Source organism: Oncorhynchus keta, chromosome 27 (genome assembly GCF_023373465.1).
Source record: "Oncorhynchus keta strain PuntledgeMale-10-30-2019 chromosome 27, Oket_V2, whole genome shotgun sequence".
In the NCBI taxonomy this organism is placed as follows: domain Eukaryota; kingdom Metazoa; phylum Chordata; class Actinopteri; order Salmoniformes; family Salmonidae; genus Oncorhynchus; species Oncorhynchus keta.
In genome coordinates, this window is record NC_068447.1 from 33,688,826 (window position 1) to 33,702,937 (window position 14,112).

The window sequence follows — 14,112 nt, forward strand, 5'->3', positions numbered from 1 at the left end:
GGCTGCTCTGTGCCGTACTGCCCTGTGTGTGTGTGTGTTGGAGTAGGGTGGGGGGCTGCTCTGTGCCGTACTGCCCTGTGTGTGTGTGTGTTGGAGTAGGGTGGGGGCTGCTCTGTGCCGTACTGCCCTGTGTGTGTGTGTGTTGGAGTAGGGTGGGGGGCTGCTCTGTGCCGTACTGCCCTGTGTGTGTAGGGTGGGGGTGTGGACTGCCCTGTGTGTGTGTTAGGGTGGGGGGCTGCTCTGTGCCGTACTGCCCTGTGTGTGTGTGTGTTGGAGTAGGGTGGGGGCTGCTCTGTGCCGTACTGCCCTGTGTGTGTGTGTGTGTTGGAGTAGGGTGGGGGCTGCTCTGTGCCGTACTGCCCTGTGTGTGTGTGTGTTGGAGTAGGGTGGGGGCTGCTCTGTGCCGTACTGGCCTGTGTGTGTGTGTGTGTGTTGGAGTAGGGTGGGGGCTGCTCTGTGCCGTACTGCCCTGTGTGTGTGTGTGTTGGAGTAGGGTGGGGGGCTGCTCTGTGCCGTACTGCCCTGTGTGTGTGTGTTGGAGTAGGGTGGGGGCTGCTCTGTGCCGTACTGCCCTGTGTGTGTGTGTTGGAGTAGGGTGGGGGGCTGCTCTGTGCCGTACTGCCCTGTGTGTGTGTGTTGGAGTAGGGTGGGGGGCTGCTCTGTGCCGTACTGCCCTGTGTGTGTGTGTGTTGGAGTAGGGTGGGGGGCTGCTCTGTGCCGTACTGCCCTGTGTGTGTGTGTGTTGGAGTAGGGTGGGGGCTGCTCTGTGCCGTACTGCCCTGTGTGTGTTGTTGGAGTAGGGTGGGGGCTGCTCTGTGCCGTACTGCCCTGTGTGTGTGTGTTGGAGTAGGGTGGGGGGCTGCTCTGTGCCGTACTGCCCTGTGTGTGTGTGTTGGAGTAGGGTGGGGGGCTGCTCTGTGCCGTACTGCCCTGTGTGTGTGGGTTCTCACTGCCACTCTGACATTCAGGGTGAGAGGGTCGTGGTGTTTGGTGACAGGGAAACTGGGACAGTGTCAGTGACGTAACAGCGGGGCAGTGATCCAGTCGCTCTGTTTTAGTTTTTCCTTCAGAGCAGAGGACAGATCGACCGGGACTGCAGTTACACCAAGCATTCTCTCTCAACAGGACAAAGGGTTGCCAATACCATTGTCATTCAAACACCTATCAAAGGGATATATTAAACTCTATAAAGAGCTGTTGCGTTAGAGATGAATATCTGTCCAGGGGAAAGAGTAACAGTTACTCCCCCTGTAAGTCAGCTGCGTGGTGATGAATACAGTTCAACTAGGAGCTGGTACACTATGATACACTGGTACACTGTTTAGCTTACAGGCCGATTGCAGTGAGGCAGAGTACCAACGCCCTGTGCCCATCTACGCTCAGCTGCCTACTGCTCAATTAGGAAAGATATGTGTGGCAGTGTGGGCGTATAAACATATGGAGACCACAGCCAAACACCCACCCTGTCCTTGGAAGCTGGAGATTGTGAACGCCCAATGAGCAAATCGCTATGGCTCCCTTCAATACTTCACTGTGCTGAGATGGGTGATATGGCCAAAACTCCTTATAAATTGTGATAAAATGCCTGAATTTATGCAGTATCGATAAACAGAATGATATGTTTGTAAAATGAATGTGCCCCACAGTTTATTTTATTATCCTTTAAACTACTACTACTAGTTTGTACTTTTAGAAAGAGGAGGAAGGGAAGCGCTACTAAGGTACACAATAGTACATTTTGGTAGATAGAAGGTGCTCTTTGGTAAAAGGGGTAAATTGGTCATCAAAAAGAAAGGAGAACGTGTCGGTTTTTAAAAACTTTGTTTCTATTGAACATGCCATACTAATAAAGGCATTTTATTCAATTATATGAAGAGTGCCTTGGTACTTCTACTAGTTTGATGGTTGTAGCCATCAATTGTCTAATTAACAAATCACCCATATTAGCAGACTAATTTCATTTCAAACTTCACATTTATCTAGTACAGGCTACTTATTGAAATGAACAATATCAGCAAAATGCCTGCGATATGTGATCGGTATGGTCGGTGTCGATCATTTTTTGGTTTATCGTCCCAGCTCCAGGAAGCCTTTCCTTAAACCCCCGGGACCCAGACTACTATCCTACCCACGATTCAACGGTCTGACGGGGGCTGGAAACAATGAGCCAGTCAGTGACCCCTAATGAAAGACAAACGGATATTTAGACAGATTTTATGGAGGGATGAAGTCACTGGTTACAGAACATGTGTGTGTGTTTAATTTGGCCTTGTGAGCTGAGCGTTTTAAAAGTGATGTCATGCTAAGTCTACTGTTACTGCTATGTTTGATGTCGCAGACAGTCTGTTGGCCCAAAGTCCATTTATTTCCAGGCCCTTGAGAAATTGCTTTTCGTTACTCAGATTGGAGAGCATACTTAGCTCTGTATGTCATATGTTATAATTCAATTTAGAACTAGAGGCAAAACTATTGATACTCTAACTTCAATCTTAATGGAAGAAAACAAATGATTCCATTGACGTTATTGGATAAGGGGCAACTTTTATGTATGCAGGTGTATAATTATGTGACAGAGACCGAGAAGAATACCTTATAATGGACATTGTTGATGTAAACTATCCATTGTGTGACATATGACAGATAAATCCACTGGTCTGTGTGTTCTGGAGAACACCCGAATTCCAGTCATTAAGTGCAAGGCCAGAGAGGCAACTCTCCACAGGTCTCCACTGAAGGTAGAAATCGATAAACAGATACAGTGCATTCAGAAAGTATTCAGACCCCTCAACTTTTTCCACATTTTGTTACATTACAGCCTTATTGTAAAATGGATTAAATGACTCTTTTTCCCCCTCAATCTACACACAATACCCCATAATGACAAACCGAAAACAGGTTTTAGAAATGTTTGCTAATAAAGAAAAAAGAAAAAAATACCTTATTTACATAAGTATTTAAACCCTTTGCTATGAGACTCGAAATTGAGCTCAGGTGCATCCTGTTTCCTATTGATCATCATTGAGCTGTTTCTACATTGATTGGAGTCCACTTGTGGACTCCAATTCAAGTGATTGGATATGACTCAGAAAAGCACACACCTGTCTATTTAAGGTCCCACAGTTAACAGTGCATGTCAGAGCAAAAACCAAGCCATGAGGTCAAAGGAATTATCTGTAGCGCTCCGAGACAGGATTGTGTCGAAGGCATAGATCTGGGAAAGAGTACCAAAAAAGTTCTGCAGCATTGAAGGTCCCCAAGAACACAATGGCATCAATCATTGTTAAATGGAAGAAGTTTGGAACCACCAAGACTCTTCTTAGAGCTGGCTGCCCAGCCAAACTGAGCAATCAAGGTAGAAGGGTCTTGGTCAGGGAGGTGACCAGTGAAATATACCTGCTGGAGCACATGCTACGGCTGGGTGTTGCTATGCTGACCAGTGAGCTGAGATAAGGCAGGGCTTTACCTAGCAAAGACTTATAGATGACATGGAGCCAGTGGGTTTGACGATGAATATGTAGCGAGGACCAGCCAACGAGAGCATACAGGTTGCAGTGGTGGGTAGTATATGGGGCTTTGGTGACAAAATGGATGGCACTGTGATAGACTGCATCCAGTTTGCTGAGTAGAGTGTTGGAGGCTATTTTGTAAATGACATCGCCGAAGTCGAGGATCGGCAGGATAAGTCAGTTTTACGAGGGTATGATGGCAGGATGAGTGAAGGGGGCTTTGTTGCGAAATAGGAAGCCAATTCTGATTTAATTTGGGATTGGAGATGCTTAATGTGAGTCTGGAAGGAGAGTTTACAGTCTAGCCAGACACCTAGGTATTTATGGTTGTCCACATATTCTAAGTCAGAACTGTCCAGAGTAGTGATGCTAGTTGGGCGGGTGCTTGCAGTGATCGGTTGAAGGGCATGCACTTTGTTTTACTATCTGAATGGCTCTTTTAGAACATCAGCTGTCTAGATTTGGGTGAAGGAGAAGGGGGGGGGGGCAGTTGCTGCGGGGGGTGCAGAGTTGTTGGCCAGGGTAGGGGTAGCCAGGTGGAAAGAAAAATGCTTATTGAAATTCTCGATTATCGTGGATTTATCAGTGGTGACAGTGTTTCCTAGCCTTAGTGCAGTGGGCAGCTGGGAGGAGGTACTCTTATTCTCCATGGACTTCCAAAACATTTTGGAATTAGTGCTGCAGGATGCAAATTTCTGTTTGAAAAAGCTAGCTTTTGCTTTCCTAACTGACTGTGTGTATTGGTTCCTGACTTCCCTGAAAAGTTACATATCCCTGGGACTATTCGAAGCTAGTGCAGTGCACCATAGGGTGTTTTTTGTGCTGGTCAAGGGCAGTCTAGTCTGGAGTGAACCAAGGGCTATATCTGTTCTTAGTTCTACATTTTTTGAAAGGGGCATGCTTATTTAAGATGGTGAGGAAAGCACTTGTAAAGAACAACCAGGCATAATCTACTGACGGGAGGAGGTCAATATTCTTCCAGGATACCCAGGCGAAGTGTTTTAGGGAGCGTTTGACAGTGATGAGGGGTGGTCATTTGACCGCGGACCAGGCAATGAGGCAGTGATCGCTGAGATCCTGGTTGAAAACAGCAGAGGTGTATTTAGAGGGCAAGTTGGTCAGGATGATATCTATGAGGGTGCCCATGTTTATGGATGTTGGGTTGTACCTGGTAGGTTCCTTGATAATTTGTGTGAGATTGCACCTAGCTTAGATGGTAGGATAGCCGGGGTGTTAAGCATATCACAATTTAGTTCACCTAGCAGGACGAACTGACGATAGATGGGGGGAAATCAATTCACATATGGTGTCCAAGGCACAGCTGGGAGCTGAGGGCAGTCTATAACAACCTGCAACAGTGAGGGACCTTTTTTTGAGAGATGGATTTTTAAAAGTAGAAGCTCGAACTGTTTGGGCTTAGACCTGGATAGTATGACAGAACTCTGCAGGCTATCTCTACAGTAGATTGCAATTCCACCCCCTTTAGCAGTTCTGTCTTGACAGAACATTTTATAATTGGGGATGGAAATTTCAGAATTTTTGGTGGCCTTCCTAAGCCAGGATTCAGACACGGCTAGGACATCAGGGTTGGCGGAGTGTGCTAAAGCAGTGAGTAAAGCAAACTTAGGGAGGAGGCTTCTGATGTTAACATGCATGATACCAAGGCTTTTACGGTTGCAGAAGTCAACAAATGAGAGCGCCTGGGTTAACCTCTACATCACCAGAGGAATAGAGGAGGAGTAGGATGAGGGTACAGCTAAAGGCTATAAGAACTGGTCGTCTAGTTCTTTGGGAACAGAGAATAAAAGGAACAGATTTCTGGATGCGGTAGGATAGATTCAGGGCATAGTGTACAGACAAGGGTATGGTAGGGTGCGAGTACAGCGGGGGTAAACCTAGGCATTGAGTGACGATGAGAGAGGTTGCATCTCTAGAGGTGGCAGCGACCATGAAAAAACAAGATTCTCTGGTCTGATGAAACCAAGATTGAACTCTTTGGCCTGGAGAAAACCTTGCGCTATCCCTACGGTGAAGCATGGTGGTGGCAGCATCATGCTGTGGGTATGTTTTTAAGCGGCAGAGACTGGGAGACGACTCAGGATCGAGGACCTCAGACTGGGGCGAAGGTTCACCTTCCAACAGGACAATGACCCTAAGCACAAAGTCAAGACAACGCAGGAGTGGCTTTGGGACAAGTCTCTGAAAATGCTTGAGTGTGCCAGCCAGAGCCTGGACGAACACGATTGAACATCTCTGGAGAGACCTGGATATAGCTGTGCAGCGACGCTCCCCATCCAACCTGACAGAGCTTGAGAGGATCTACAGAGAAGAATGGGAGAAACTTCCCAAATACAGATGTGCCAAGTTTGTAGCGTCATACCCAAGAAGACGCAATGCTGTAATCGCTGCCAAAGATGCTTCAACAAAGTACTGAGTAAAGGGTCTGAATACTTATGTAAATGTGATATTTCCGTTTTTATTTTTAATAAATGTGCAAACATTTCTAAAAACCTGTTTTTGCTTTGTCATTATGGGGTATTGTGTGTATATTGAGGGGGGGAAACAACTATTTAATCCATTTTAGAATAAGTCTAACAATAAAATGTGAAAAAGGGGTCTGAATACCTTCCTAATGCACTGTATGTGGTTTTCACAAAATAGATATGCCCTAAGACCTTAGCATATCTATCTAGTGATGCTAGCCTCATGTATGTGTTGATAGTCATGGGATATTGTTATGACTATGGCGGATAACTTTATCACTATGGGGTATGTGAAATCTTACCGAGCATAATGCACTATGCATGCTAAGATGCCTGTGAAACAGGAAGCATGTGGAATCTATTGGACATCTTCTGGGATTCCTTCCTGCTGAGGAAGGCAAAGTGTGTGTGACAGGTGCTCTGATCCCTCTCTGCTGCTGACATAGTATGTCTCCATCATACAAATCAAATCGGATTTGACACATGCGCTGAATACAACATGATCTTACCATGAAATGCTTACTTACAAGCCCTTAACCAACGATGCAGTTTTTTTCTCAAGAAAATATTATAATGCTTTAAAAAATACAAAAATAAAAAGTTGAAAAAAGTAACAATAAAAATAACAATAACAAGGCTATATACAGGGGGTACCGATACCGAGTCAATGTGCAGGGGCACAGGTTAGTCGAGATAATTGAGGTGAAATGTACATGTAGATAAGGGTAGAGTGACTATACATGGATAATAAACAGTGAGTAGCAGCAGTGTAAAAAAGGGGGTCAATGTAAATAGTCTGGGTGTATGATTAACTGTTCAGCAGTCTTATGGCTTGGGGGTAGAAGCTGTTAAAGGAGCCTTTTGGACCTAGACGGTACCGGAGCTCCGTGTGGTGGTATAGAGAACAGTCTACACACATACACACACAATGTGGAGGGGGAGAGACGTGACTGGAGGCGGCTGAGAGTAGCAGGGTGCGTGAGCAGAGCCCTAATTCCCATCCCTGAGAGGCAGCTGCTTTCAGATGGAAATGGAGAGGGACTGGGCCCAATTCTGTTTCAATTAGAGTCCCCAAACAGTACACATCCATGTCACAGAAACAGCATGCTTAGTGGCTATGTGTCGGTATGTGTCTGTGTTGTGTGTACGATTATTGCCTGCTTGGACATGTATGAGTCTTCTATGGTGTGAGAGAACAGGAGAACGCAGCAAGATAAACAAAGAACTAGAGGGAAGAGAATGAGAGAAATTGTCCCATCATCTCATGCTGCTTTACTAGTACTGTATTAAAGTAAGTAGGCGGGGGTTCTTCGATAGGAATATGGTCAAATATGATCATGCATTCTGTCCCATGTGACAGATCAAACTAGTTTTCTGCAGCTGGCTTGCCATTGAATGTCAATCAACCTGTTCTAAACAAGCATAATCCAGACCCAGAGCTGCTGAGCCTTCCAGGCAGCACTAATCCAACCCGACCAATCTCACGCTGCAGTCAGATGCTAATACATTTCTCACATTACAGTTAGAGCGACATGCATGGGTTGTTTGGCAAAGTCAGGCTTGTTCCTCAAGCAACTTGCCTCTCTCCTTTGGCTCCTCAGAGTCCGAGAGCACAGATTTGCTCATGACCTGGGGGTATAGCAGGGGTATAGCAATGAGTAATTACTTCTGTAAGATTCGGTTTTGGGGCACTGTGGTTCAAGGACTCACAGGGTCAATGTGGAGCTCAGAAACAAACCTCCCATGTCAGGTCCCTGGCGTCCAGCAGGTAGAGCATGTGGAGGGTGTAACTCCCCACCAGTCCGTCCCGGCCCAACCACAGGAGGTCCGGGGAGCTTCAGGGTGTCGCCCTTCTGGCCCGAAGGTCGGAGTTCACTTGAGGCAGTGGGCTTCCGCTGCTGGAGAAAATCAGTGGAGAGATGGGCTCAGTGAAAGCTGTCAATTACAACTAAAACCACCACACTCACCGCTGCCAGCACAGTGAGTGAAGTGTTGCGTTTACATTCAACAGCATCATGTGATGATGCAGAACAATGACGTCCGACAGAAGGACCAAGGATGGTAAACACATGATCCTGCCAGCATCTGTTTGTGCTAAGGATCTTAGACTTGAATGTGTGATTCAACGTTCATACGGTATCTGTTGATAATATTGGCCTCAGTCAGCTGAAAGTACAAGGACTGTTGCTGTTATTGTATCGTGAGACTTCCTGACGTCTAGAGAATACTGGAGCTTTGAGATGTGGATATCAATGGAAAAAAGGTATGTGAAAATGAATGGCTGTCGTATAGCCGTTAACATTGATGATTATGAGTACATGATACATGGAATGTTAAGGCATAAATGTACGAAAGTGGGTATTCTAACTTTAAATGTACAGTCACGTGAAAAAGTAAGTACACCCCCTGGAAAGTTGTATTTTTTGGGAAATATTTTGACAGATGGACATGTAATCTTCACTTCAACACTATTGACAGAAAGGTAACCTAATTCAACTGAAATATTATACTTTGCAATAATTTATTCATCAAAAATCGACAGAAATGCAATTCCATAGTGAGGAAAAAAATGAGTACACCCCTAGCTTCAATAGCTGGTGTTGCCCCCTTTGCCTGAAATAACTTCATGTAGCCGTTTCTTGTAACTGTCTATCAGTCTTACAGTGTATCGACTGGGAGGAATTCCCCACTCTTCTTTACAGTACTGCTTCAACTGTCATGTTGGAGGGATTTCTTGCTTTCACGGCCCGCATCAAGTCCCCCCCACAGCATTGACAGGATTGAGATCTTGGCTTTGATTCGGCCATTCCATAACCCTCCATTTCATCTTTTTGAGCCATTCTGTTGTAGCTTTGCTTACGTGTTTTGGATCATTGTCCTGATGTAAGATCCATGTACGGTTCAGCTTTTTGACAGATGGCTTACATTCTCCTCAAGAATTCTCTGGTACAATATGGAATTCATGGTTGACTAAATGATTCCAAGTTGGCCCTCAGGCAGCAAAGCAGCCCCAAAACATAAAGCCACCGCCTCCATGCTTTACGGTCAGTATGAGGTTCTTCTGTTCAAAGGCAGTGTTTGTCTTCAACAAAGATGGCGTCTGGCATTGCGGCCAAACGACTCCACCTTTGACTCATCTGTCCAGAGCACATTGTTCCAGTAGTTTGGCCTTTACCCAGGTGTTGTCTGGCAAACATCAGTCTTGTCTTGATATTATTTTTTGAGAGCAGAGGCCTCTTCCTTCCTGACCTCCGATTTAGGCCAAGTTTGTGCAGTCTCTTTCTGACAGTTGACTCATCGAATCACTTCGATATTGATTGTGCAAAGAGAGGCCTGTAGATCCTTTGATGTTACTCTGGGGTTTAGAGACTTCTATGAGCATCTTTCGGTCAGATCTTGGGCTGAATTTGGTGGGACGACCTCTCCTAGGTAGATTGCCAGTGGTCTGGAATTTACTCCATTTGTAGAGGATCTGTCGGACAGTGGAACGATGTACTTCAAATTGCTTGGAAATGGATTTGTAACCCCTCCCAGACTCACGGGCATCAATAATCGTTCTTCTGAGGGCCTCTGAGGTATTTTGATCTTTGCATGATGTCTTACCACACACCCATAAGGTTAAGACCAAAACAGACCAAATGTCTAATCTTTATGGAAGGCTGGACCCCCCTAAGGTACTATAATGATTTCCTAATAACTTGCACCTGTTTTGGTGCACCTGATCCTAATTTTTGCCATTTTAGGTGATGGTAAAGGCAAGGTTGTACAATTTTGTTCTGCATAAGGAAATTGCATTTTTGTTTTTTCAAATTACATTTTTGTGTGTGTGTTCTTTGTTAAATTGGGTTTCCTTTATCAATGAATGTGGTTAGAATTTAGCTCACCTGTCCAAATACGAGGGGGTAAAAAAAGTCCACTTCCCAAAGGGTGTACTTACTTGTTCACATGACTGTATGTGGTTCTGTCTTTGGGCTGTTTGATTAATGTACTGTATTATGTCATGTTTTATGTTTTGTCTGGACCCCAGGAATAGCTGCTTTAGCACTAGCTAATGAGGATCCTAATAAAAACACTGACAGTAGCAAATCAGACTTTTACCACAGCTCTAATTCACCCCACACTCTGATATTAAGTGAAGAAAGCGTTCCAGTGCTTCCATTACCGCCGCCAGCGACAGTTGCCGTGCATCGTCATACCTAATATAGATGATAGCCTCAGATGGCTGGCTGTTGATTAGAAGACAAAGGACGCCAGCCAGCCAGTCAGCCACTGAGACTTGTTTTTTATAATTAGGCAGCAAACGGACAGTCTCTCCAAAAAGGAATAAAACCGATGTGATTACAGTTTATAGGAGGAGAGGGCAATGCAAATAAAACCTTGTGGCAGCTAACTGGATAATAAAAATGAAAAGGCAGTATAAATAGATACGATAGGATCATAAATAGAAAGGGCAGCTTCATAGGGACCTCGAGTTACATCTCAGGAAAGGAGGAATTAAAAGAGATGGAGAGCGGAGAGGAGCGAGGGTGAGGCTGTAAATCTCCAGGAGTCTCAGGGGCCAGGGTCGGCTACAGAGTCACTAAACAGAGAGATTGACAGAGGACCTCGGTCATGGAGCCATATTGCCTGATGAAGTACCTGTAATGTGGAGAGATTTACACCTCCCATGGAACAGCACCATACAGGGAAAATAAATGTTTAGAGAAACATGTCAAAGCATGTGGAGGAGCCAAGGGACCTTTTCTGTAGCCCTTTGTCAATGTCGTGCCCTGGGTCAATGTCGTGCCCTGGGTCAATGTCGTGCCCTGGGTCAATGTCGTGCCCTGGGTCAATGTCGTGCCCTGGGTCAATGTCGTGCCCTGGGTCAATGTCGTGCCCTGGGTCAATGTCGTGCCCTGGGTCAATGTCGTGCCCTGGGTTAATGTCGTGCCCTGGGTCAATGTGCCGTGCCCTGGGTCAATGCCGTGCCCTGGGTCAATGTCGTGCCCTGGGTCAATGTCGTGCCCTGGGTCAATGTGGGTCAATGTCGTGCCCTGGGTCAATGTCGTGCCCTGGGTCAATGTCGTGCTCTGTGCCACTGAGAGGAAAGTAGTGTGTGACTGAGGGAAACATATGTAGCTAGCTGTCTGTAAATAAACTTGTTGTCCGTCAGTGTTCCATACTCTGAGCACAGGCAAGCTAGAGCCTGCTGTTGGAATCTCAATCTCTACGGTGACTCAGATGACAGATTGCATGGAAAAAGATGGAAGGATGAGAGAACGACTAGAGGCACAACAGGTCATACCTGAGGTAGAAGACTGTTGGAAGACTGTTGGGAGGTAGCGTTCTCATCTGGGGAGACAGGACAGACAGCAGTTAGTTAGGTCACCATGAGTAAGGCAGTCAATTAATATCATATCATTTAATTTCTATTTAATTCATCTCAAGATTTCCGGGGATGATATTATACAAAGTGAATAGGAAAGGGAAGTACAATAAAGATAATGTTTTATGCATATGGTAGTATGGGTAGTGTTGGTGACCATGGTCAGACGAACCTCAGACAGTCATTTTAAAACAGAGAGAATAGCTGCCGATGAAGCAGCCATCCAAAACAAACCTTCCTCCAACCCATTTAACATCTTTTTGTTGTTGTTCTATTTTTTCTCTTTTTCCCTCCCCAATTTCAATCTTGTCTCATCGCTGCAACACGCCAACGGGCTCGGGAGGCGAAGGTCGAGTCATGTGTCCTCCGAAACATGACCCACCAAACCGTGCTTCTTAACACCCGTCCGCTCAACCTGGAAGCCAGCCGCACTAATGTGTTGGAGTAAACTCTGTTCACCTGACGACAGAGGTCGGCCTGCAGGCGCCTGGCCCGCCACAAGGAGTCGGTCTAGCGCGATGAGCCAAGTAAAATCCCCCCCGGCCAAACCCTCCCCTAACCTGGACGACGCTGGGCTAATTGTTTGCTGCACTATGGAACTCCCGATCACGGCCGGTTGTGATACAGCCCAGGATCAAACCCGGATCTGTAGTGACGCCTCTAGCACTGTGAGAAAGTGCCTTAGACTGCTGCACCACTGGGGAAGCCCCCTATTTAAAATCTTAACAACATTACGGAGGACTGCAAGTTAAGGATTGGACGTCATCCTTTCTCCACGTAAAAGGAAACGCGATTACATCAGCAATTAGACCCGCCACATTCATTCCTATGACAATGTTTAATGACATCCTATTAATTTATTATGAATGTGACAACAGAAACCATGGGGGACTGTTAAAACATCTATATCAACAGAGAGGGACTCCAATTAGCTGTTAATTCAATCCCCTTTAATCCAATGAAATGCGGTGTCATTCAAAAGTGAAGGAATGAGTCATGCGATATGGCATGGACCATCCTGATGACTACAAATGTTGAGGGAGCTAGCACACAGCATTTCACTGCTCCATTTATACATGCTGTAAACTATGTATGTGATTTGATTTGATTTTGAGTAGGATATCATACGTAAGCAGCATATTCCTGGCTCTGTCCTACTGGTGATGAGGTTAAACCATAGCTGTGTTAGGGGACAGGGTTACTTCCAGACAGAGCAAAAGAGGAGGGGTTTAGGGAGCGGTTTGGAAACTGACCCCTGCTCCTTCCCAGCCCTGGTGTAATCCTGTTAAGAATGAGGGGTCACACTTTGCAACGCACCAGGGAGGGCTGTGAGTGTTTGTGGTGCTGGAGAGGGGAAAGGTTAGCAAGTGTTTCTTATTCTCCATGCTGAGGGCGCAATGTTTACTCCCACGTAAAGTGCCGTTGGTCAGGAAACATGAAGGGAATTGGAATATCCAAAGCGTTTTCTACACTCCCTGTCCCACTGTCAGTGTGTTGTTACCTGTACATTTCTGTGATGGGGGGTCCTGTGCGGACTGGGGGACTTCTGTCTGGGCGGAGAGCAGCAATTCATACGTGTGATCCACCTCCTCCTCCCCTCTCTCATCGATGCTGCTGTTAGTGTAGAGGGCCTGTAGGTAGAGGGAAGGCAGGTCAACAACACAGCCTCGTTATCATTTGTATAAGGCTAATCAAAACTTTTCTCAGGCTGTGATGCTGGTGCCTCCTACAGTGATGTAAAAGTCCCTCCACAGCACCCTCTAATGGTTGTTGTGAGACTCTTGGCCACAGTTGTCAGCTCATGCATAGCACACTAAAGAAACAGGAATTATGGGATATGGGGCTGCTCAAAATAATTTATCACTTTTAGAAAATTATCCAAAATTACCCCAAAACCAGAGGGTGGAGTGCATATATGGTTATTGTACGGGTGGGGAAACACAACCCTAGCTTTTAAGAGGACACCATTAAATAAAGGGTGTGACTAAGGGCACTAGGGTATTTAAAACTAACACCATCCTATAATCCCAACACTGGCAGTACTTTCCATGATTCCACAACAGTCTCGTGATACCATGTTTACCTCCTTGTCAGCCACTGAATAGATCGAGTCTGCTCCCTCTCTCCCATTAACCAGTGCAGTCCCTTTCCGCTTCGCTTCACCCCTATCGCTCCCCCTCTTCTCTTCCTTCCTCTAACCAAAGCCACACTCAGATTAATATTCATGATGTGATTTGAGCAGACATGGAGAGAATCGTCAGGTAGGGGTGGCGTCCGCAGCACCACTGACATTCCAAGCGGCTGACTAACATTTGCTCACGCCACATGCCAACAGTGACATTCTGGATAAAGTCTATTAAAACTCTGGCCAATAGAAGTGGCAACATAGTCCTTCAAAGAGGAGCTGTAATGACCATAGATACTGACCTCTGAGTTAAGCTCCTCTTCCTGGCCAGGGGCATGCTGGGATTGGTGAGCAAGCCGGTCTTTCTGTAATTGGCAAACGGAGAATGAAATCAGTGATTGTGCTCAGACATTATGACACATTATCTTGAACTACAAGGTTGGCTGAAAAGATGAGAACTGGAGCCTTGAATTCAAACATAGATTTGGTCTTTAAGAAATATGCTGTCAAAATTCTGACAGGAAGATTTGTAAATCCAGTCCACTCAACTCAACAACAATTACATGCAGAGAACCATTGCCCTCTAGTGGAGGAAAAGTATTTAGATGCCCATCGACTCAAAATCTCTGTCAC

At 45.7% G+C, this 14,112-nt stretch overlaps 1 protein-coding gene across 11 annotated transcripts in view; it reads right to left on the reverse strand.

The window, feature by feature from the left end:
- Window positions 1–14,112, reverse strand: part of LOC118359829 (ankyrin repeat and SAM domain-containing protein 1A-like) — a 120,819-nt gene that overhangs the window by 47,458 nt on the left and 59,249 nt on the right. For 8 of the 11 annotated variants that reach the window (XR_008083062.1, XM_052482198.1, XM_035738643.2 and 5 more), the window contains 4 exons: window positions 13,782–13,844; window positions 12,856–12,985; window positions 11,274–11,320; window positions 7,728–7,887 (listed from right to left, as the gene is read on the reverse strand). Coding sequence is in view for 10 of the 11 variants with exons in the window: in XM_052482198.1 (XP_052338158.1) it covers window positions 7,728–7,887; window positions 11,274–11,320; window positions 12,856–12,985; window positions 13,782–13,844 (400 nt within the window). In the remaining variant the exon portion in view is untranslated. The remainder of the gene's footprint in view (window positions 1–7,727; window positions 7,888–11,273; window positions 11,321–12,855; window positions 12,986–13,781; window positions 13,845–14,112) is intronic. The other 3 variants (XM_035738639.2, XM_035738638.2, XM_035738637.2) reach the window with 3 other exon arrangements.